This window comes from Epinephelus lanceolatus, chromosome 13, assembly GCF_041903045.1.
Source record: "Epinephelus lanceolatus isolate andai-2023 chromosome 13, ASM4190304v1, whole genome shotgun sequence".
Classification (NCBI taxonomy): domain Eukaryota; kingdom Metazoa; phylum Chordata; class Actinopteri; order Perciformes; family Serranidae; genus Epinephelus; species Epinephelus lanceolatus.
This window is the reverse complement of record NC_135746.1, coordinates 13,082,878-13,108,839: the sequence shown is the minus strand read 5'-3', so window position 1 is coordinate 13,108,839 and position 25,962 is coordinate 13,082,878. Positions and strand designations below refer to the sequence as shown.

At 40.6% G+C, this 25,962-nt stretch overlaps 1 protein-coding gene across 1 annotated transcript; it reads left to right on the top strand.

Moving 5' to 3' along the window:
* Positions 1-1,332: 1,332 nt before the first annotated feature.
* Positions 1,333-25,180, top strand: scml4 (Scm polycomb group protein like 4). Its single transcript, XM_033648082.2, has 7 exons — positions 1,333-1,703; positions 10,309-10,588; positions 15,126-15,328; positions 17,504-17,633; positions 21,526-21,738; positions 23,261-23,409; positions 23,552-25,180. Exons 2-7 carry the CDS (start codon positions 10,348-10,350, stop codon positions 23,675-23,677), a joined length of 1,062 nt encoding a protein of 353 aa, XP_033503973.2. The 5' UTR covers positions 1,333-1,703; positions 10,309-10,347; the 3' UTR covers positions 23,678-25,180.
* The last annotated feature ends 782 nt before the right edge of the window (positions 25,181-25,962 follow it).

Genomic DNA, 25,962 nt, shown 5'->3' with positions numbered 1-25,962 from the left:
CATATGCCTACAAAGTTGCGTGGTGATGGGTGAAACCCTTGAGATGTTATACACCTTTATGTGATGAGCCACGCCCTCCGCAATATTCATTGCCTTATAGAAGCTCAGTTTTAGTAAGTTTTCCAACTTTTGCTAAGAGGGAACTTTAGATATTGGTCCCTAGATTATGTTCATCGAGTTTCATGCAGATCGGTCAAACTTCCTAGGAAGAGATCCATTTGAAGTGTTTTTCAAAAAATTCAAAATGGCAGAAAATCTATATAACCGGAAGTTATGGGTTCTTGAGGCAAATGTGTTCCTCATGAGGAGAGGCATCTCTGTGCAAAGTTTCATGTCTCTACAACATGCAGGGCATGAGATATGCTCATTCAAAGTTTGTAATTTCACTCGGTTGCTATAGCGCCCCCTTTGGCCAATTGATGTAATATTGCTTCATTCGCATCCTCCCATGACCCTCTACCACTGTGCCAAATTTCACATGGATTGACCAAGTCAGTGAGGAGAAAAACATGGAACAGAGACACAGACACACAGACAGAGTTTTCGTCATTATAGTAAGATGAACTTCAAATTTTTGTTTTTCATGCCTGCAGTAAAATGTTGACCAAAGTTGTCATAATTCATGCATGAATCATTTAAATCTATAATGTTGATGGGCTAAATTCAGCTTTAAAGGCTGTGTTACCTTCATTATGAGGCTCAGATTTAATCGGACAGATTGTTTTCCCCTTTTTTTGGCTAAAAATGTCTCTTTAGACTGTAAAGGTTGCTGACCCCTGCACTCAGCCACCATCATCTAAGGTCTGTCCTGCATTGTTACCCAATCTTGTGCTGATGTCTTGTAAAGGAACCCTGTCAAACTCTGTCTCAGCATCTGTTACTCCACTTTAGTGTTCTCAGGTGGTTCATATTCCTGTGATGGGTAAGTAGAGGTCCAAAACCAACTGTCATGAACACCAGTTTCCTCTTCATATGACAGGTGTGGGGATTCCCTGTCGGTAAGTTTTGCAAATGTGAGGTCAGTTTCTCAAGATAACATCACGATGAGGCTCATAAGCTCCTGGAAACACTAATAGCCTACCTGTCAAAGATAGGATCAGTGTGTGTGTGTGTGTGTAGATTCAGCCTAATGGACAGAAACGACAACGGTATGCAAGCTAATAATTAAATTATGAGGCGCATGATAATAAAAATAGCAGTGTAGGAATTGTTAGAAATTTGGGTTGAGCTCAAACACCCACTCCATATCTATCAGCCAGTGTTTTTGTGATATCAAAAGGGGGCTGAACCTCTCCAGTTTGAGTGCTCCTCTTTTTTTTTTATTTACCGTGCTGTCTGTGCCTCTGCAGGTAAATGAGATGCAGCTTTAAAGCCAGATAGGGAAATCATCCTCACGATTCTGCCTCACCACAACTTGCGCCCTTGAGGACGTTGCAACTCCTGCCAACACCAAAACCCTCCGGACAGCGTCGGGAAGGTCAAAACTGCGGCTCAGCAGACTCCACACCAGACTCCAGCCCAGCCCGCGGTGCTCGCTCGCTTCCCTGCCGCAACTGCAGGGGTGGAACCCGGACTGACCCGAGCCGAGAGTTCCGTGGTGTTCCTGCCGCCGCTGCTGCTCCATGCGCCGGCTCAGTGTCTGCACGCAGCCCGCCTGCTGTGGAGGAATGGATTCCTGCCGCTGATCGACCCCATCCTGATAGGTAAAGATATCACACTCTATCACTTAAAGGCACCATTTATCCTAATATTTTATAAGATGATTAAACACAGAACACATCAATGTCAAATTATTCATCGCAGATTACACTACAGTAGGCTGTATAACCTGCAACAAGGTCACTGTAAACTCACTTCAGTGCCCGTAGAAGTCTGTAGAGATATTTATAGAGATGCCATATGCTGCTATGCTGATATATAGGCTCCTTAATATACTATCCTATTTCAATTTGAGATGATAAAGATCCTACATGCCTGTAAGTCTGTATGGACGTTTTTGTAATCGTCATTAATATTCAAGCCAAATTTATTTTCTCCTGACACATAAAAGTTGATTTTAGTGTGCTTTAATAAATCCTCATTTCCCTAAACACTATGCACAGGTAGGTTTCAAAGACAGCAGTGGGCTCACATTGGATATGCTGACAGTTAACTGTTGACCTCCCTCAAACCAGACTAAATTTGCCTTTGAGACCACAATGCAAAGTGCCATGTTGGTGGTACAGTGGTGTGTGTGTGTTGGTGGAAGAACTAATGCATGAGTGGAAAAGAATGCAAATAGTCGGACAGAACAACACAACAGCTCTTTTCTACTGAATATGTTTGGGATCAAAAAATGCTGGGCGACAATGGAGGCGGCAGAGGTAAAAACCAAGGCCTTAGATTAGGTTATGTAGGGCGGGTTTCTCTCACCTGTCTTACCTATAAACTTAGTAGTTAATGAATTAACTATCAAAGGGCTGTGGGTGAGGTAAGAGCATGGTGACAGCTTCTTTGGGTAACTTGATCCACTTTTAATATCCAAAAAAAGGGACAAAAAATAAAATAGGACAACTGAACATTCACAATGGCATCTCACATCTTATATATATATCACTTCACCAAACTTAATCCTAACTCTCATTACCTGCACACAAGGTGTGCAATATTTAATAGTTCCAAATTCGATGTAAAGAGCAAAATAACATATGTTAACAATATACAAATGTGGCTGAAGACACTGGGACTTTATTATTGTCTCGTTTGAGGACATTGGGACTTAATCATTTTGACAATATTGAGTTTTTTTATACTTATCTGGTCCTGCTGATCCCAAATTTTTAGGGAGAAATTAAAAATGTATACCAAACAAAAGTTCAAGTCTTAGGAGGATCTAACAAAAAATACCAAAGAAAATAAGAAATTATTAATTTAACATTTTTAATAGTTAAATAATAGTTAATTTATAAAATAAATATTTGAATATATATATATATCTATATATAAAAAGGGAAAAATAAACATGAAGATTAGTTTGGGGGCATATACAGCAAATGTCACTGTTTCTAATTTAATGAGAGTTCTTCTTTGAACACATATTTTCAAGGTGGCAATCACTCATGAGGGCCCATTCTCTACCTGACACATTATTGGAGGGCCCATTCCCTTTATGGGACCCCCACCTGATGGGCCCCAGTGCAACCACATTGCATGCACTGTCTATATATATATATATATATATATATATATATATATACGCCCCTCCTGGGGACGATGGGGACATGTCCTCAACACTAATTTAAAAATGGCCAGTTTTGTCCCCATCACTTTTTAAAAGCCGATTTTTTTTAAAGGTAGCTTGCAGACCTTTCAACTAACAAATGACAAACTTAGAGAGAGGTTTATTTGCACAAGTAAACATACAATGAAAGGTAAATATAGAAGAAAGAAATGTGCTTTGTCCAAAAAAAGCAACATAAGCACCGTTACATTGGACAGATGTTAAATTTTGGCTGAAAATTGGTGATGATATTTTAAATATCATTGTGTTGATGTTAGAGTTGCAGCGATACACTGGTTTCGAGGTAAACCATGATATAAAAGTTGATGGTTTAATATGCCGGGTACATTTGCTTATCTACAATAATGATGCAGAATAACCACAGCTCCACCTGGCTTAGTCTTGACAAGGTGCTGGAAACATCAATAAGTCCGAACTGGTAGAAAAAGATTTCTGCACACTTACATCCATGTAATGTCTCACTGTAAAGTGAAAGTATAGATGTAAGAGTGCATAGATAAATCTTTTTCTACCACTGTGGACTTATCTACGATAATGAAGAGAAAAAAATGCAGCTGGACTTTGAATCTCCCCTTTATTTCAGTTATTTTCTAAGGGGAGACTTTTTACACAAACTTCCATTAACAAAATGGTCACAGTGTTCACTTACAGTAATTTGTCAAACCAAAAATAACTCTTTCATTTTTCATTCCTTTAAGGATCATTCTGACTGATAATAATATAAACTCTGTAATACTGTGATACTGTTAAACCGTGATATTTTCTGAGACGGTAACTGTACCGTGAAAATCTCATGTCATTGCAACTCTAGTGATGTTAACATGATGACACTTTTTAGACACTGGGCTTTGATCTCCATACCTCACGACTATATGGCATCTTTCTGTGTCAAGATGAAGAGACATTTGGGAGACAATGGATTAAGGTTACTTAACACAACTTATAACCAACAAAATCTTATCGTTGTCTGTCGCCAGTATTCTATGTCAAACTGACATTGGCATTAGACGTTGTCCTGACATTGATTTGTGGTCACCCAACGTCGCAACCTAAATTCAACCAAATGGTAACTTCCAGTGATGTTGGTGACCAGCTGGACATGTGATACACTAGCAAGATTTTGTAGAAGTCAAGTGTCTGGAATAGTTTCAGAATTTGCAAGGTGGCCCCCAAAAAGTCAAGTGCCAGATATATGAAAGTAAAGTGGCATATGTCACAAATAAACAAGCTTTGACGCCCAAAAACTGGAATTTGGGACAGCCTTAAGAATTATTAAAACTGCTCTGAAAAGTAGCCTGCACCAAGACACGTTGACAAACAAATGAGAACGCTTTGAGAAAAGTTTATTTGCACAATAAAGGTAAATACAGAGGAAACAAATATGCATATTCCAAAAATAGTAACATAATCCCCTCAAGTGGTTGTATAATGACCCAAAAACGTGCATGAACCGATCAGTAACTGACAAATTCTTGACACCGTTTTTCTTGTCCAGTTTTTCCATTCATGACTACAGTTATGAGCTTTTAAAGTCCAGGGGTTTATGAATTCATTCAATGCCTACATGTGTGTTGACTCAGCAGTAGGGATGAGCAAGATCACCATTATCTGTATTTGTGTCTCTTCAACCAGCTAAATGATCTGTAACCGTATCTGTACCCAGAAAATCAAAATCAAAAGTGGGTGTGGCCTAAGTGAAAGTTGTTATTTTAAACTTGATATCGATATGGTTTGATCAGAAGTTGCTATATTTACTATTGCAAGTACAGACATTGACACATTTTACTCGTACGATATTTATTTATCTGTCTATCATCCGAGTATTCGGCTCAACTCTACGCAGCAGGGCTAACATGTAATGAGAAAAGCTGATCTACAGGAGGAAAAATATTTAAAAGCGACACGGAACACCTGAGAGCCTCACTGCATTATATTCCATTATATTTTATATTAAAGTGTCACCTGCCTGAATTTTGCGTTTTCTTTACATAAACAAAGACATTTCCACTAGAAATTGGAACATAAAAGATCTACGCCCTTGGTGGCGTCCCACTACATCTATTGACTTAATTGCATATTTCTTTACACTTTTGAAAAGACAAGAATGTCAGAGGAGCGGGCGACATTGTCGCTGTTACGGCACAACCGCAGGGACATCCCAGAGTTTGTTTTGAGCCTTGTTCTTCTTTGTACGGGCTGTTTGAGAAAGCTTTTTAATAAAGAATAGATGGTCAGCGCTGAATTGAAGAGGGAAATAGTAACAGGGTGGCACATTATTAGTCTTTTCAGAGCGGCTGTATGAAACTGAGTGAAGAGGCTTTCACACCTCACACAAAAGCAAGGCATTGTACAGATGAAGGTCAGTGTTCACAATGAGAAAGCAGATACACTCACAAACAGCTGCGTGACTGAAAGCAGAACGCTCGATAATTTTCTGACGTGTTTTGTGCCCCAAATTCCACGTTTGACCCCCAAATGTATCGTACAAGGAGCAGGGCGTTCCTTCCAGCAGACAGGAGGTGATGTTTTGTCTGAAGGTTGCCAAATGTGACAGCCATGAATTGCACAGTGCAGCGAGGGGCTTCTCAGTGTGATGGCAATTAGATTTTGTGTAACCCAGATAGAGCTGAGATGATTACTCAGAGTACCCGGGGATCTTTAAAGGCGTTGAATTCATTAATGTAAAAATAAGGCCTGAAATGTTATTAAAATGTCTTAAATCAGTTTTTCAAAAGTCTTAAGAACGCAAAGACATGGGAAATAGCATTTTACTACATTTTAAAATCTCCAATTAATTAACTTCATCTATTCTTATAAGTAATTTAATGAATGCCTCTCTCATTAATGTCATCAGGACGCCACATTTTGTTTTCGGCCGGGATGCTCAGGGCAGAGGATCCACGGCTCGCTAGCAGGATGTCACTGTATCCTGGGCAACATAGGGAAGTTCAAATTCACGGACATTGGCTTCTTGCTAAGATTTTGTAGCAAATCGCTTCAGGGCAATGCACACAATGTGCGGCGTATTTTATGAACAAAAAAAATTCTAAACTCAGCACGATGGGAATCGTCGGGTAGTGGAATACCTGTACAACCCACCAACAAATGTTCCTCTCTACCCTTGTCTCCACCAAGCCTCCACCCCTATTTCCGATTCCAGCACCAGGGTCAGCAGCAACAGATCCCTGATTTTTGAACATTCGGGTGTACACCTACACATAAAGCAGAGGTACCAGGGTGTCATTTCTCCTAAAACCAAGAAATTAGTTACCACTCATGGTTCCCTCATCTCAAAGTCAGCAGGTTTTTTGAATGAGTTTTTTGTTAGATGCATGAAATAAGGTCTGTTGTTAACACAGCTTAAGAGACTTTCACGTTTTGCTCTACAAAATGAAATACGTCAGTAAATACACCACTCGTGAACTCTGAAGCTTCTATGTGTCTTTGAAAAGGCGGTTGCTAACAAGTGGCTAAATGAGACTACAGAACGTCATCACGCTGAGCCGCGCCAGTCTTGTTATGGTGGTGACGTTAGGTAATGCAGCTGTAGTGCAGTTCATTTATGGCCTAACGTTAACGTTTTACATCTGGCGACTGGCATCGGTGTTTTTCTCAGTGGAGTCTGGCTTTGAAGAGAGTGATATAATGGCTTCATTGTCCTGTTGGAAGTCACTGTCCTATTCCTAATATAACGTATACTTAAACTGATATTGATTTTTTTGAGTAGGACTTTTTGTTAGCTGGCTGAAATACATTTTGTTGCTGACCTCCCCACAGCAGCGCATTACTTAGCTTCCATGTCAGTGCTCCAGCCTGATGTCTGATTGAAGTTAGGCTCATATTAGCTTGTAGACACATGAAAATATTGACCTGGAAATGTTAATTTACAGCATTTTACATCGTCAGTAAACCTGTAAATCTATAATTTGCAAATCTGCTATGAGATATATAATTTAGTCACCAGTGTGAAAGCTAGCAAAGTGTTCAGGAATTCCTCCAAACATACCTCACATCTACCTGAGAATTATTTATACAAGTATTATTATGTAGGTCATTCCAGTAAAGCCATAAGACTGAGTTTCTCTCAATCTACTCAGGAATTTTCTCCATCTCTGCTTGTGTCTTCCACAGCTTTTGTGTGTGTGTGTGTGTGTGTGTGTGTGTCCGCTCGTGTTTGATTTTGTTAAAGAAATCTCTCCAACAGCTACGCTCCTGGCGGGGCTCCAAGCCACAAGTGTTTTGGTAGAGTGGCAAGATAAAGTAGTTTCCTGCTCTCATGGGACTCAGAGCCTTTAGATAGAAACAGAAGCATTCCCCTGTGTGTGTGTGTGTGTGTGTGGGGGCTTGGTTGCACTCTGTTTCGTCAAATCTAACTTTTTTTCATTCCGGTTGTTTCATGGTGCTCGAGATAGCGACTATGTGTGTGTGTGTGTGTGTGTGTGTGTGTGTGTGTGTGTGTGTAACAGTCTTCTTTCATGTTTTTTAGGATGACTCTTTGATGTTTTTGATTTTTTTTTTTTTTTTTTCAGTAAATATGAAATATTTGGGTTGAGGGCAGATTTTTTTCATCTCCAACCTGATCGAAGCTGACAGTTCAGAAGTCAGAAATGTGTTATCTGCACTTTTTATGTCCCACAGTTACACAGTCTGTTCTCTTCTTATATATCTCTCCTCTGATTTTTATTCACATAGACATATGCAAACAGAAAAACATTGCAATGTGTGGAGGGACTTTTTTGTGTGAAGGGTTTGCTTATTTGGTAAAGCTACTGTTAGAACAATTTGCCCTTTTTACTTTTCCCCATCTGTTTTCATTTACTCATCTTAAAGGGACAGTTTACCCTGAACCCCCCCCCCCCCCCCCCCCCAAATGATTTTCCCTCTTAACTGTAGTGCTATTTTATCAGTCTGAATAGTTTTGGTGTGAGTTGCAGAGCATTGGAGAATTTGGCGGTAAAAATGTCTGCCTTTACTCCAGTATAATGGAACTAGATGACACTCAGCTTGTGGTGCTCAAAGTGCCAAAAATATGTTTGTAAAAATTCAACAGCAATGTCTCTTTCCAGAAATCATGACCTGGTTACTCAAGATAATCCACAGACCTTGTTGTGAGCAGTTTCATGTAGGAACTATTTTCTTTATACCAAACTACATCCGCTAACTGTATCACCGCGCAGAAGGAAGCATGCATCTACTGATAGCTCACCTTGCACCTCTGTGCTAGCTAAAGTTACAGTGTAGCCGAGAAAAAGGCCATTAAGGTTTATATCTCGCGCTGTCATGAGCGCAAGGTTAACACCATTAGCTCTGTCAGCAATGTTGCCATTGTAAGCATTGTTTGCACTGTTAATACCAGTAGCTGCTAGCTGCTCATCCAACTCCATGTTGTAACAGTTAATGTTAGCTATTAGCTGCAGGCTCAGCCACCTTCATGTTGTTAGCCAAGTTATTAACATTAGCTGCCGGCTCATCCACCTCCATGTTGTTAGCATGGTTAGTAATGTTAGCTGCTAGCAGCTGGCTCATCCACCTCCATGTTGTTAGCACGGTTAGTAATGTTAGCTACTAGCAGCTGGCTCATCCACCTCCATGTTGTTAGCACGGTTAGTAATGTTAGCTGCTAGCAGCTGGCTCAGCCACCTCCATGTTGTTAGCACAGTTAGTAATCTTATCTGATAGCTGCTGGCTGCTGGCTCAACCACCTCCATGTTGTTAGTTCATTAGCTGCTAGCTACCGACACAGCCACCTTCATGTTGTTAGCACTGGGAATAACGTTAGCTGGCTTTGCCACCTCCATATTGTTAGCACTGCCAGTGACGTTAGCTGCTAGCAGCTGGCTCAGCCACCACCATGTTTTTTAGCACTGTTAACATTAGCTGCTAGCTGCTGGCTCAGCCACCTCCATGAACCGTGTGAAGACCACTTGAATCACACTCTGAATCATATATGTGCTGAGTGTGTCAAATAGAGCACCTTTTAGCATGTTAGCATTGTCATTGTTAGCGCAACATTAGCATTTAGTTAAAAGCACTGCTGTGTTTGGATAGAAAACCACAGAGCATACAGTATCATAATATCTGATTACAGTTTAGATGAATTAATTTAGTCCAAAAGAAGACATTTTAATATATTATGGGTACTTTTATCCCTGTCTAATTTTTGGAATGAAGAAGTCTGTGTTTAAACCATATATACTGTGCTATATGCTTAATTAAATTTTTGTGATGAGACAAGATGCTATAGAAGTAATGCTGTCTAATGATGCATCCCAAAATTTAACTTTGAAGGCTGTTGGGAGAAGAAGCTATAAAATTACACACATTATTTGCCTGATAATGGCACATAAAGCCCTGGGCTTCCTGACGAACAGTAATTACTGCCGGACTAACAACCACCAAACAGAAAATAAGATCTGCTTGCTGAATAGGTTAATGAGTGATAATGTGAACATTCCCATCAGCTTTAAAAAGTTTCTCAGCGTCTTTCTCTCCCCTCTTCACCCGCCTTTGTTCCCTCCAACACAGAGGGGACTGAGAGCTTAGTTAGTTAATGTTAATCAGTAAATCCAGCCCCCTGGAGGCCAAATTGCATTCACTTTACAGCACAATAGACACATTGTCCCCAATACTTTTATCATTAGCAGAGCCATATTCTCCCATTAGCCACCAGTTTATTTCTTTGACCTCTGGACACACACTGGTATAATTACACCGCCGCCTCCCCCCAGTTTCTTTTCTCTCTGTCTCTTCCTCTCCATCTCCATCTTTCCTTCAGTCTGCCTGCTTTTTGCCGTTTCAACACTCATTTTGTCTGAGGATTACAGGCCTGAAATTAATTTGTCAAGGACACGATTAATGTTGAGAAATGGAATATCGGACCTCTTCATCTCGAGCGAAGGGTGATTAGTAGAATTCAGATTGATTAAAAATGAACTGTGAATACATTCACGTCTGACAGCAGGCCTACGGACCTGTCAGAGATCTGATGTATATTGTTGTTGTTAAGTGTTTTCTCTCCGTGTCTCCAGTGTGATGTATCTCTCCTCCCCCTGGCGGGCTGCGAGGGCATGAGACTGCGAGGCAGACGGGATTTCAACTCTCCTGACTCCTACCTGGAACTGGCCCCTCCTCCTCCTCGTCCTGTCTCCTGGTTACCTGGTGTCCTCAGCAAGGGTGTGCGCCTTCGTCTGCGCTTGGATCGCCGTGACAACCAGGGGCGGGGCTGCTGGCAGCTGGTGGACTTGGAGGCGGAGTCACAGCCAGTCGGGCAGAGACTGAGGAGCCGGGCCTCCAACACTTGCACTCAAAGTGAGAGCTGATTCTTAAAAAGTGCTTCCGAGCACTTTATTTTGAAGGGGTGATTTTTCCTGATTGCCTGTATTTGCTGGAATGTAAATGATTTTATGGATTACAGTTTAACATCAGTGATGAAAGACGTACTTAAAGTTGAAGTTCCGTATTTTTCAACCTATTCTCCCATGTTTTTAAAGTGACTGATGAGTACAACCATTTTTGAAGCTGGGACATAGGCTGCAGAGTAACCTCTTGGGGCATGTTCGCACCGTCAGTGTACATTCACTAAAAGTGCTTGTTTTTGTCACTGACAGGCTCAGATTGCTATTATAAGTGTTTGGCAACATTAAGGAAAGGATCCCTACGGAGACAGATGATTTTTATTTAACCAGAAACATGATGATTAAAATTACTGCTTATTTAAATGGAGTCTGATGGGTTTCACGATTGTGATTTCAGGGATTTTACTCCTAAACAAAGGGTCTATCTCTGTAGGGATCCTTTCCATAATCCTGTCAGACACTAAGTATCACAATATGAGCCTGTCAGTGACAAAACAAGCACTTTTAGTGGACGTACACATGCCCCAAATGGTTACATTGCAGTCTGTTTCACCATTGCCGTCTGCAGCATTCTTGCTTAATACTAGATGGATTTTAAAAAAATGTTGTCCCATTAGTCACTTCTACACGTAAACATGGGAAAATGGGTTCCAGGTTGAAAAATACCAAACATGTCGAAAAGTAGAAATACCACAATGTAAAAAATGTATTTAATGACAGATGCAGTTGGGCTAAAGAGAGAAACAGATCTTTGTGGATATTTGGCTTCTGGTGAAAACCCTCTGAACATCTGGATCTTAAGTTATCAGAGAAAAAAAGTGAGCAGACATAAGCATGTGTAGAACTAGCCACCTGCAGCGACGTGCCAAACTGCGTTGGAAATACATGGATTTGTAATGTGTTATTTGGTGTTTTTGTAATTTTTAATGACTGAGTCTGTTCATTTTGGAAAGGTAGAGACCTCGGTGGATAATTGAGCTCACGGTACAAACCACCTGAATGTCTGGGTCAGAAAAAGGTGAGCACACCTATGAGAGAAAAGGAAGAGGCACGCAATAGCATGTTATGGGCAAACGGTTTTAATCCTCTGGTCTATTTGTTTCGGAGAGGAAGAGACCTCTGCAGATAATTCGGCTCCCAATAAAAACTTTCTGAACAATAAACACTGAAGAAATTCTAACTGGAAGTTTTAGGTGGTTACAATCTGCAATTCACGGCTAGACGCCACGAAATCCCTCTAAATTGTGCACTTCACCTCTAAGGGGAAACAGCAACTCAAGAAGCCATTTCAAGTGTGTGTGGTCTATTTAGACACGTATGCATGCGTGTGTGTGTGGTGTGTGTCAGAAAGAGAAGAGGCCATTTAAATATTCCTGCATGTGATTTATCATATTCTCTCATTTCCCCTCCTCTCTGACCCACAGCTGATGGAATATTCTCCACCTCCCCCCTTTTCTTCTGGAGTGTGTTGTGTTATGAGGGAACTCAGTGGAGATAAGGAGCAGCAGTGTGTGTGTGTGTGTGTGTGTGTGTGTGTGTGAGCGCGCCTTATTTAATACACACATTGTTGTTTATGCGTTTATTTATTCCCACCTTATCACATGACTCTGGCGCAGGATCCGATTTCACTGTCTGTTACCATGGCGACGCCCTGCCTGAGCTGTAAATAAATTCAGGGGGTTTGTTACATTGATTAGAGAACACATACACACACACACACACACACACACAGAGATCTATTCTAAGTGAGGAGTGTATAGTTTCTAGTTAAAATGCAGTTATTCTTTGCAGCGTTTCAGTGTGTGCGACTGTTTGTTTGTGTGTGTGTAGGTGTGCAGTTTAGCATAATTCACTAGCATAATTCACTTCATTGCAGTTTCCCCTTTGCATAAGTGAAAACAGATACAAATCTCCATCCCCTGAAGCTGCTGATTAAGTTATGCTAATCATGGCTGATCATTGCTGCATTACTGTGGCCATAACAGTGGCTCCAACAGCTTCCAAATGCCCTCCTCTGCCATTCAGCTCCCAAAAAAGGAGACAATATCCCGTCGTCGGAAAATGAAATTGGGCGTAGGGGTTCACTGATCTCCTAATTGCTTAATTAGCCATAAACAAATGAGGCTGCGGTCCCAGATGTATTGTGCAAGGGTGCAGCGGTGCCTGCGAAAAGGAGGCAGAGGAGTTGCCTCACATTGTCAGCCAGTGTTAATGGACTCCCCTCCTCCTCCTTGTATCCAATTCTTTTTAAGTAAAAGATGATTATCTGCTCTCTCTCAGTCTGTCTGTGTCTGTAACGTGATGCGCCGTAATGGGACAGGACTGATTGAGGAGGGACATCAGGATTAATCTCACTGTGTAATTACTTTTATGATTTACGGTTCCCTTTCCGTCACAGGGGCCTCCCGCCATCGCCGTCACACGGCATTACAGCCCTATTGTCCTGACCTTGCTGTTTATTTTCCTCCGTTTCTTTCTTATCATGTATACGCTTTGAGTAATGAAACGCCGCAATTTGTCTGGCCTGTCACATTCGGCGCTGAAACAGCTTGTGAGCGACCGCTTTACAGCCGACTCCTGACAAATCTCTTTACACACTGGCAGCGGCTCTGCGTGCGAGCGAGGGCGCGCCAGCGTTTGATCCTCCCCTGCGAAAGGTTAACCTGATTTTGATTGAGTGTTAAAACCCACCAGCATGGCTTCTTTGACCGCAAACAGGAATCGGCATAGCAACCCAAGCGTAACTAATCGATATATGTTGGTGAAGGGGAGGTTAAAAAAAAAACCTGAGTTGTGCTCCACAGTTGTGGCCCTCTGGAGCCTGCACCTCAGCGGGTAGAACGCCTCGCCTTTGGCTGTGGCTGGTCTTTTTTCTTCTTCTCCATGTGTAGATTTTATATAATAGATAGAAACAAACACACGTAAGCTGACACAAAGACAGAGGAAGCCTATAAATAAAAGGCAGGCGGTGAGCTCTGACAGCAATATGATCTTTCATCACAAACAAAAGCGGCGGAGAATCCTGAAGGGCTTCTTGCTGGAGCCCTTTTGATGTTTACAGAGAAACCCAGACTCCGTATGAAAACTTCAACCCTTTAAGAGTGATTAAAAAGATCTCACAATTTGGCAGGAATCTTCACACGTGCAGAAATTTCTCCAGATATTATTTGAGGACAGATTACAGTGGTGTAACCCTGAAACGCTCGCAGCACAACACACCACACAGCGTGAATCCCTTGTCGCCCTGTAAAGACAGAAAAGAAAAAACCCTGAGCTGCGGCAACTGTAATTACATTACAGTCCCCCCCCTTCCTCACACACACACACACACACACACACACACACACACCACACACACACACACACACACACACACAGACATCGTTTTGAGCTCAGCACGTCTGCCGGCTGCCGCGGGATGTTAGAGGCGTGTTGCTATGACGACCGAAAGGGGACACAGAGGAAGGGGGTTAGGCTAGAAGGGAAGGAAAGAGAAGGGGGGTTGTTTCGGAGGAAGGTGGGTTGGAGATTGAGGAAGAGAGACACGCAGAGTTGCCGGCGTCTTGACAGTGTGTAGCAGCAGAGAACAGTAGAGGCAGGCTGTCGGAGATCCATCAGGGGGATTATTCAGAAAACCTGCTGCTGGAGCGAAGCATCACACAGACAGTGATTACCAGACGGCTGTGTGCATGGTAGGAAATAATCATCTTTCTGGGCTAATTTTGAAGCTGCTTTTTTGTACAAGACTTGGTCTGAGAGGCTTCATGCATTTTCACGTGCTCTTTCTGCCTCTGTTCCTGTTTTTCCTCTTTCTGCTTTGACACTTTATCATCACAGGAGGATGATTTTATCCTCTATTTTAGTCTCTCTGCTCTAAAATGAAGCCAGTTTTGCTTATTATTCAGGCATCAGATATAAAAGAATAGCAGATATATGACAGCTGATTTGTAAAACAGACAGAGTCAGCACAGAGCGACTTAGCGTCAGATTCAAAGGCCATTTCAGGTAAGCGTCTGTGTTGCATGAATGAAATTACGCAGAGAGCGATGCAGAGAGACGGCCCTGTGGATGAATGGTAGCAACACAAACACTTGAAAGCGCTGCTGAATGTGCACTTGATTGATTGTTTGATCATGTAGGTGTTGTGGGTATATGTGCTTTGCTTTCACTTCCTCTGTGTGTGTGTGTGTGTGTGTGTGTGTGTGTGCGGTAATGATATTTATTGCAATCTTTGCAGTTGGAGAGGGGGAGGGGTGTGACAGAGTACAAAGCTCCTTGTGGCTTTGTTTTCTACTATTTCCTATAGTTTCTGTTTGTGTGTGTGTGTGTGTGTGTGTGTGTGGAGGGGAGGAGAGGGGGGTTGTCTCACATGTACATCTAAGTTTCCGCTCCAGTTTGGAGCCGAGGCAGTGGTGCGTGCAGTTTAAAGCTGCCACTTCCTGTTACTTTGAGATTGCATTTTAATAATCTCTCCCTCTCGTCTCCCTCAGGTCTGATGAGTTCCCTGTCTGCCAGCTCAGAGATGCAGACTCCAGCTCTCGGCCCCCAGTTCATCGCGGGGCCTCAGGGTAAGGTGCCGGGCAGGAAGAGAGGACGACCTCCCATCCGTAAGCTGGAGTTCCAGAGTCACTACGTTGAGCCTCTGTCACCTCTCAAGGTGCCGAAGAAGAGAGGCAGGAAGCCGGGGTTTAAGGTAAGTCAGCGTTTTATTTTGATATTATTAATTGTATAATGCTTTACTGCTATTCTGTTAAGTTGTCTCTTCACATTAAGATTCCTTATTGTGTGTTGGAAGCGTTTCTTTCCATATAAAACATGTGCAAACACAGTTTATGAGCATATTAACACCTGGATTGTATCTATATTTACATAGCTGTCAGTCCTCTTCATCTGTGCCTTTAACTCATGCTTTGCTTGGTTTGTCAGCTCTTTAGCACCAGCACCTAGGAATGTGAATGTCACATACATATGCATTCTCATGTAGATATGTAGAGCACGAGATCCGCTCATTAAAACATTACTCTGTAGTGCCTTTAATTATCGCTGCTTCACTGGCTACCTGTAGTTATTTTAGCATCGGTATCACTTTGTCGTTAGTGATGGTGTTGTTATTGGCTGTATGAGCAGTATTTTTATGCCTTCGCGCTGGCAACAGCCGTAGCCAGAGGTATTATATTTTTGGGTTGTCTGTCCATCTGTTCGCCTCAAGAACGCTTTAAGGGAATTTCTTCAAAGTTGGCACAAATAAGCAACTAAGTAATAAGTACACACGGAGCCCACACTGTAACTAACTGCACTCCCTGAAGAAATATTATCATATTTTTGGAGAAATGAAAGAGTGATTCCAGAGAGAAGCAGACAGAGGGGTCTACAGTCTGTGTTTGAAGGATATATCCAGGATGTCAAACTGACTCAGCAGCAACAACAGGTTAAAAAGACAAAGATAGTTAGAAGCTAAAGCCGAACTATAGGCTACAGATCACAGTGTAAAAGTGAACCACCACATCACTGCTGATCGCCACACAAGACAATGAATATAAAGGGAAACTTTGCTGATATTGAACCAGCTGTGTGGCATCACAGTGTGTGCAGATGAACGGTGTTTGGCTTCGCCCCTGTGCTGCTGCCAGCACCCAGACCTCCACCGCCAGACGGGAGGTCAACCAATGTTCATCTGCACACACTGTGATGACACAGAGCTGGTACAATATCAGCAAAGTTTCCCTGCTTCCCTTCACTGGTTCCTGTACAGCAGGGTCGGTCTTTGTTTCACTGATATAATCATTAAAAAGCAAAAGCAGCATGTGTATACATTCAGTAGGCTATATCTTCAGTAGCTAGCTAGCTAACCCTACACTTTTCAGGGTTTGATTTTGGTTTTGGAACAGGGAAGAAACGTATATCTTTTTCCACAAAACCAGCCTGAAAATGAAGAAAATCTAAAACGACTGCATTAGAGTCAGTGGAGCACAGCTGTGTTGTTGTCGGACGCTGGTCTGAGCCGGCCTGATGCTACGGTACGACTGGCCGGTCTGTATCCAGGGGTGGGACTTAGTGAAGGGTCTATTCCCATCAGCTCCTCCTGGACGATTGGGTCACAGAAGGTGTAGATTGAAAACAGTCACCCCCACTGTTAAAATGGTGATTACAGCCCTGTTCAGACAGGCACACCAGCTTTTTTTTTTTTACTAAGCTCTATAACACTAGTCAACACATAAGCAGGTTAATCCTTACTCATGCATTTGGCATGATAGTAGACACTGTTGCACTTTGTTTTATGGATCATGTGTTATGATTTTATGGTTTTTATGACTTCCTTTTCATTTCTACAATGTGTAGTTATGTTTTTCTCAAGGCACGTGCAACACTTTATATATCCTGTGTGTTTATTTCCATTGTGTTTTTCCCACTGTGCTGTTATGTTGATTGCAGCTTGGTGAAGCACTATTACCTGAGCCAAATGCCCCTGTGGGGACAATAAAGAATATCTTATCTTATCATTGTAATGGTTACGGCATTGCTGTTATTATTTGTATGGTGCTGATATTTTTAGTGGTAGTGTTGTCAGTAATGGAAGAGGTTTTAGTGCCAGTGCCTTCTCCCTCCCCTGACCTCATCTAGTGCCACCAGTGGGTCACAATGTACACCCCTCTAAGACTTATAAAACTGACGACCAAATACCACTTCACACTGTGGCGCCGCCCATTGGCCAACCTTTACATTTTTTTGCCCCACTAGTGGTGAGGAAATAAGAATTTTGATCGACCCAACAATTTTGTTTTCTGATGTTTAATATGTATGAAATATGGATCCCTCATTGATTTGTGTGTGTGTGTGTGTGTGTGTGTGTGTGTGTGTGTGTGTGTAGCTGAAGCCCAGGATGGTGATGTCCCCACTCGCTAACTCTCCTCCCAGCAGCACACCAGAACCTGAGCTGGGCTCCATCCCACAGGATGCTGCGATTGTCCCACACTCTGCCACACCACAGGTCCTAACAGGTAACAAAAATACCACACACACAGCCAAGTTATTACTTTTACTGAAAGACGTGTATTTCTTCCACCAATGCATTAGCTTAAAATCACGTGTGGACAGCCCCTAATTAAAGCTGATTTATCACCTGAAGAGCCGATCTCCAGAGCTGTGACTCGCCAGGCAGTATCTTCATGGCCACTGTCTTTATAATGACGGGATTATGGGTTGTTTAGCTTGGGATATTTCTCGGCCTCAAAACAAGTCTCTCCTCATCCATTCTTCGCCACACATGAGACACAGCAACAGCTACAGAGTTCTCTTTATGCATCAATGGTGAGGAGAGGAGTCGAGCTGCCACAGGAGCAGAGAAGAAGAGCTGCTATAGGAGCTGGTATACAAGCAGAGATCGAGTGGGGGAAAAAAATTCACGTAATTCCCGGGACAGCGCGGCTAGAAATAGGACAGTGATGTGAGGTGTCGCAGGGCGGCGCATCCAGGAGTGTTGACATGTGTCTAGTCACCGTCAGTGTGGGGTTGTACATTGAAAATAGTAAGGCCGTATTTTTTGACACTGCATTCGCCGTCGTTGTGTTTTGGCCTTAAGGGTGCATTTGAGTTTTGGTTCGGTTCCTGTTCATAGGAAAGTTCTACCGACTGACAGGTAACTCGCTGATTGGACAGTGCTGGTGTCTGTCATACTGCATCATCAGGACCCATGTGAGGAAATCAAATCTGGTGACTGACACAAGTTTATGCAGCATCACTTTAATGCTTCTAAAGTGTTTATATGTATGTTCTTTGGTTTCAAGTGGACTGCATCAGGCCACCTCTTCAAGAAGGTCTCAGTCCGGTTGTTTTGGTGCACAACCGAGTGTGATTACTGTGTTCACACCTGCCCAAATGAACCACACTTAGGGGGGAAAGGAACTTGAGTTCGATTGAACCGAACCAAACGGAAGGCGTGAAAGCACCTTTCAAGAGATGCAGGCGGCAGTCTGACATGGAAGTTAAGCAACGCACTGCTGTGGACGCGTCGGCAACAAAATGTATTTCAGCCACTGAGAAAAAGGTCCCACCCTCAAAAAAACTCAATATCAGTTTACATGTATACTACGTCGATGGTATTATACACAGCTTATTAATTCCAAAAATTGTTGTCTCCATTAGTCAATGAAACACAAAAACATGGGAAAATAGGGTCCTGGTTAAAAATGCCACAGCAACTTTACAACCGTTTCTTTCCATTAAACACACTCATAAATGATGCAGATTCTGTACAGAGTGAAATCCTCATCAGGACATCAGGTCACAAGTCTAATATTTTTTTATGCCTCGACACCTGGAGCCGTTCTCTATAAGGAAGAGGTTTCTAATATTTTTACACTTATTATAAACTCACAGCTCGACTTGACGGTGTGACTCCGTGGTACGAAACGCACCCTCCCTTCCTCTCTTTTATTTCTGTATCTCGTCTTTTTCATGTGCCTGCTCTGACTGTGACTTAAATACACACGTCAGTGTGGTGTCTTTCTTCTTTGTTCTCTAAAACACACAGATGACTTGTTCTCTCTGTCGAGATGCCACACGCTTTTTAAATGAACATTACACTCTACCAGTGTCTACAGATTTACCGTGCATGTTTACATACTTTAAAAAGAGGAAAACACGCCTTCAAACATCACCCGAACATATGTTATTTCTTATTCCCTTTCAGTCTTGTCTCCTGCTCTGCCTCTGGAGGAAATCAGACGTTTTTAATTCTTTCACAAAAGAAAATAGGTTTCACAAAGCCATCCTTTTCTGTCACGCTTTCATTTTTCCCCTCCTTTTTTCCCCTCTCGGTCTGTCCTGCTCTGAATAAGCAAATATTTAAAGACTGCCTTTAGTGTATTTGAGGTGGGAATGGGAGTCTCGTGTGTCAAGGACTGGCGCTTTGCTCTTTGTTCTTGCAAATCGTGGAAAGTGTTTGATGTCAGACTGTAGGCATACAGAAGCAAAGCACACACACAAATATATACAGTGTGTGTACAGTACACACACACTACAAACTAGCGTGCTCCCTGTGGTGCCACCCAAACCGATATGTAAATCATTTCTCTGGTGAAGAAGAGACGCAGTTCAAAAATAGTCGCTGTATTTTAGGGATGTTTTTTTGGGATACTGTCTCAGCTGTGCACAAATACTGATCTTTTTTTACAGTGTATCATTTTCTTTACATGAAAATATGTATTGTCATCTTTTTTCCTATTTTTATGGTGTATTGAAGAATATTTAAGATGTTAGGTTGTAAAGATTTAAGAACATTGACATTAAACTACATACGTATTAAAATATGAAGCTTTTCCTGAGGGATATGAGGGCAGCTCTGCACTGTGTGTCAATACACAAGCCTCCAAACTCACATGTGCAGATCTTATCACGTAATTGATTTCCCAGAATACAATCAAAAATACATTTGACCTTTTGTGCGAGCACAAAGTGGAGGCAATTCAGAAACGTCTCAGTGGAGTGTTTCTGTCATATGAAGCTGTCATCAGGTGAATCCATAAGCGCTAAGCCCCGGCATAACCAGCAGGCATCTACATTATTGACGAGCTGGAAACTGGTTGGTACAAAGGGAGCGGATTCAGAGGAATTACCGGGTACCTTTCAGCTGTTTTAAATCCGTGGCTGAGGGGGCTTCAACACGGCTCACCTGTGTGTTCATTTTACTCAGTGTTTGAGGACGTGACAAATGTAACTGCTGTTGAATGTAGTACATACGTGTAAGTCTGGAGATGTTATACTGGTCTAAGTGAAAACCTGTGCTCACTGGCAGACCGACGCCACACTGAAAATTTCCCAGATAAGCTTGGCTTTAAAAGGACACGTCAGTGATCTGTTAATTTTAGCTTTGCAATCTAATGTCCTGTAGGCTACTTCATTTTATGACCAAATACCAAATTTCCATTAGCGTTGGCTGCCTTTAGCAAATGTTAGCATGCTAATATGTTCTAACATGATGATGAACATGGAAAACATTATAGCTGCTCAACATCAGCATGTAAGCAATGTCATTGTGACCATGTTAGCATGTTGACAGTAGCATAGCACTGCTGTGTCTGAGTACAGCCTCACAGGCTGCTAGCATGACTGCAGAGTCTTAGTCTTGTATCTTAAAGGGACAGTTCACCCCAAAAATTGAAAATACATATTTCTTCTCTTACCTGTAGTGCTGTTTATCAGTCTAGATTGTTTTGGTGTGAGTTGCAGAGTGTTGGAGATATCAGCTGTAGAGATGTCTGCCTTCTCTCCAATATAATGGAACTAGATGGCACTCAGCTTGTGGTGCTCAAAGTGCCAAAACAATACTTAAAAATAACACTCAACAGCAATGTCTCTTTCCAGAAATCACGACCTGGTTACTAAAGATAATCCACAGACCTTGTTGTGAGCAGTTTCATGTGGGAACTATTTTCTTTCTACCAAACTACACCTGCCAATGGTATCGCAGCACAGAGGGAAGTGCATCTACTGCTAACTCACCTAGCACCACTGAGCTAGCTAACGTCACAGCCCAGCCAAAGAGGACGACATCAATGTTTATGAGTGACATTTTGCAGGTGAAAGCCAGGGTGGCCACTGACAATGTAGAGCTGTTCAAAAATCCATCCATGACAACAAGGTCTGTGGATTATCTTGAGTAACCAGGTCATGATTTCTAGAAAGAGACATCCATGTTCAGTTTTATAAATGTATTTTTTTTTGGCACTTTGAGTGCCATCTAGTTCCGTTATATTGGAGAGAACGCTCTGCAAACTCACCAAAACGTTCTAGACTGATAAACAGCACTACAGGTAAAAGGGAAAATATGTATTTTTGATTTTGGGGTGAACTGTCCCTTTAATGACACCACTTCCTGTTATCCCTCTCCAGCTGAGACATCGATGCCTGATGACTTCTTATGTGACCCACCAGTGGACTCCAAGCGCTACGCTGTAGATCCCAGTGACTCCGCCTTCAACGTCATGACATCACAGTACCCACCAAAGCAGTCCTACAGTTACCGTGGCAGCAGCTGCTCCACCCCAATGGGCCTGTGCAGACAAGCGTCCAGCCCGGGAAGCTTCCAGGAAGCAAACAGGAATGGTGAGGCTGTTTTTTACAGTACTGCTTTATTAGTTTCTTTTATTCATACTATATTATGACATTTTGATGATATTTCAATTGACATACTATACTATGACATTTTTGTGACATTTTTATTGACATGCTATACTATGACATTTTGGTGATGTTTTTATTGACATACTAAACTATGACATTTTTATGACATTTTGATTGACGTACTATACCATGACATTTTGGTGACATTTTTGTCGACATACTATACTATGACATTTTTGTGATGTTTTTATCGGCATACTATACTATGACATTTTTTGAGATATTTTATTGACATACTAAACTATGACATTTTTATTATGTTTTTATCAACATACTATACTATGAAATTTTTTGAGATATTTTATTGACATACTAAACTATGACATTTTTATTATGTTTTTATCAACATACTATACTATGACATTTTTTGAGATATTTTATTGACATACTAAACTATGACATTTTTATGACATTTTGATCGACATACTATACTATGACATTTTGGTGACATTTGTGTCAACATACTATTCTATGACATTTTTGTGATTTTTTTTTTCGACATACTATACTATGACATTTTTGTGATGTTTTTATCGACATACTTTGCGGTGACATTTTTATGACATTTTGATTGACATACTATACTATGACGTTTTGATTAGATTTCAATTGACATACTATACTATGACATTTTTATGACATTTTGATCGATATACTATACTATGACGTTTTTGTGATTTTTTTTGACATACTATACTATGACATTTTGGTGACATTTTTGTTGACATACTATACTATGACGTTTTTGTGATTTTTTTTTGGACATACTATACTATGACATTTTTATGACATTTTGATCGACATACTATACTATGACATTTTGATTAGATTTCAATTGACATACTATACTATGACATTTTTATGACATTTTGATCGATATACTATACTATGACGTTTTTGTGATTTTTTTTGACATACTATACTATGACATTTTGGTGACATTTTTGTTGACATACTATACTATGACGTTTTTGTGATTTTTTTTTGGACATACTATACTGTGACATTTTTTTGAGATATTTTGTTGACATACTAAACTATGACATTTTTATGACATTTTGATCGATATACTATACTATGACGTTTTTGTGATTTTTTTTGACATACTATACTATGACATTTTGGTGACATTTTTGTTGACATACTATACTATGACGTTTCTGTGATTTTTTTTTTTCGACATACTATACTATGACATTTTTATGATATTTCAATTGACATACTATACTTTGACATTTTGATGATATTTCAATTGATCTATTGTACTATGACGTTTTTGTGATATAACCCTAAACTATTCCTTTAAGTTCAAAATTGATGCTGTGGAAGTAAAATCTTGTGGCATTATAAGACTTCAAATGTCTTGTTGTTTTGTTTGTTTGCATAATTGGATTCCCATTATGTTAAGCATCTTTCCTTTCCTGTTCCCCTGTGTTCCCTACAGTAGCTTACAGTTCGATGCCAGACTCTGGAGAGTGCAAGCGTCCTGCTGGTAAGGACCCGTCCAGGTGGGGAGTGGAGGAGGTCATCTGGTTCATCAAAGATGCTGACCCCCAAGCCCTGGGACCCCACGTTGATGCATTCAGGAAGCATGTGAGTCCAGAGTCATACTGTCATACCAAATGTATTGGAACACAGCTTTATATCCCAGCATGCTCTGGGTTCTTAGGCAGGGAACTTCAACAACTGCTCTATTTAAATCAGCAGATGTCACATGTTTTTTTATTGGTTTCAGGAGATAGACGGAGATGCTCTGCTCCTGCTGAAAAGCGAGATGATGATGAAGTATCTGGGACTGAAGCTGGGACCTGCTCTTAAACTCTGTTACCACATCGACAGGCTCAAACAGAATCGGTTGTGATTTCCTGCGGAGGAGCCGAACCCCTGATCACCTCTCTCCAAAACTGTATCTCAAACAACCATCAGCAGCCAATCACAGACGCCTTCAGATCCAGACTTTCTCGACAAACTGTTGACTCTACATATTAAGACTATTTACAGCTGAAGCAATGATTTCATTTCCATCATTGTACACCAGGTATCTGAATGGCTTTAGATTGTGAATAGTTCGGCGCCATGAAGACGGCCACTGCTGTATATTGAAATGTGACCTGTCCACTCTGCAAGCTGCACAAAGCTTTACTGCAACTGACTCAACAGCATGAATTTGTGCAGATCATGGAAATCATTCACCGTTAGTGACAGGGAGCTTAACAAACTTGTATGGTGCTTACCTCAATATCATATTTAAACTTAAAGAAGTCTTTGGGTTGAGGCACAATGCTGCTGCAATTTAAAAACAATACTTTTGTTAGTTAGTTAGTTGTAAACCGATGATGATGTTTTTGACCCAGGTATCACTCTGACACACAAACTGTAACTGATCTCTCAAACTCTTCAGTCAAGACTTTTGATGTTTTCAAGATACTAAAACATGTTAATCTGCATTATAAATAAGTGATGTATGTATGAGAAGTGAAACAAAAGGGTTTTCTAACATGAAGATTTTTACCACAAACCACAGCACAAGAGTGAAGCGATAAGGCGTCAGAGGTGCGCATAATCACACTCATAGTGACAGGAAGGAAAGGAGACGAAGACAGATGCCGTTGTTCTCATGAATTTTACTTGTTCTTCTGAAGTGCTGTGAGAGAAAGCAACTTTTAGCAAACTCAAATGGTGCAACTTGGTGCTCACTGAAACCATTACTGCCACTACAATCACAACACTTAACAATTTAATCACTCTCATCCTGCACTCCATGATCCACTATCTCTGCATGACTTCCAGATAGAGGTTACATTCTCCTCATGCAATACCTGTTCAGTCGTGTTGAACATAAATGCCTCTGAGTCATTTCAAAGCAGTATCTCCAAACTGTAAAAAGTGACAAACTATTTAGTGAAATGTCTTTAGCATTAATAATAACATTTTTTGCTGCCACCAAATAGTTTTTGTTTTTCATTTGAAATTGTAAAAAAAAACAACTTGTATACACATTAATGAGCAGTCACATGCAGTATATGACAAACTTGTGGTTAAACTCGATGCTTTTTTAAACTGACTGTACAGTACTTGTTACTCTTTAATCTTTTGTGTTCCATGTGTTTTGCTGAACTTTGTGCCACAGATTTATGTGAGTGCAGCATGTATTTCTATGTATGAATTCTGTGTTTCATGAATGGACTGCATTTTGTTTTCCTTTTCAATTGACCAATCTGATAAACTGATTTTAGTGATTCACAAGAAATGAAGCAATTGTGTTGCACAGGAGCTGTTTCTCTCAAACTAGAAATCTCCAAATGTTTTCCACGATTTTTTATCAGGCCTGTGACCCATATTAAATCGATTTTGACTCTTGTTGTCCTTTTCTTTTTAATAGTGTTTTTTAAAGCATACTTTTTTCATGCAAAATAAACTTTCTTGTTCAATAAAGTGTAATGTATTAATGTTATTATAAGTAGTAGTAATGGTAGTGGTGTAATATACATGTATATAATATAAATTACGACAAATAGAATGCCTTGAAAAAGTTACACTGTAATATGTTTAAAAAATGTAACCAAATTGTCATAGTAGAGACGGTTAAAGAAATATGTTAGAATTTGTCATAGTATAATAGGTCAAAAAAATATATATAACAAAAATCAAAGTAAAGTATGTCATAAAAATATACAAATGTTCTATTACACTATGCTATACAAATATTATGAAGTGTCTAATGATCATGAAAATAATAATAATAATAATATAAAAAATATCAGAGAAAGGTATGCAATGATAATAAAATGTCATAGTATAGTAAGTCGATAAAAATATGACAAAAACGTCATAGTATAGTATGTCGATAAAAATAGCAGCAAAACGTCATACAACAGTATGTCGAAAAAAAATATTAAAATATTGTATAGAATGTCGATGAAAATGGCATAGTATAGTATGTCGAAAATATCACAAAAATGTCATAGTAAAGTATGTGGATAAAAATATCACAAAAACGTCATAGTATAGCATGTCGATAAAAACACCACAAAAATGTCATAGTATAGTATGTTCGATAAAAATGTCACAAAAATGTCAGAGTATAGTATGTTCGATAGAAATGTCACAAAAAATGTCATAGTATATTATGTCGAAAATATCACA

Coding starts and splice junctions, on each gene's coding strand:
- scml4 (XM_033648082.2), top strand. CDS start 10,348: ATGAGACTGCGAGGCAGACGGGATTTCAACTCTCCTGACTCCTACCTG. Junction 15,329..17,503: donor GCAGGAAGCCGGGGTTTAAG/GTAAGTCAGCGT, acceptor GTGTGTGTGTAG/CTGAAGCCCAGGATGGTGAT. Junction 17,634..21,525: donor CACACCACAGGTCCTAACAG/GTAACAAAAATA, acceptor ATCCCTCTCCAG/CTGAGACATCGATGCCTGAT.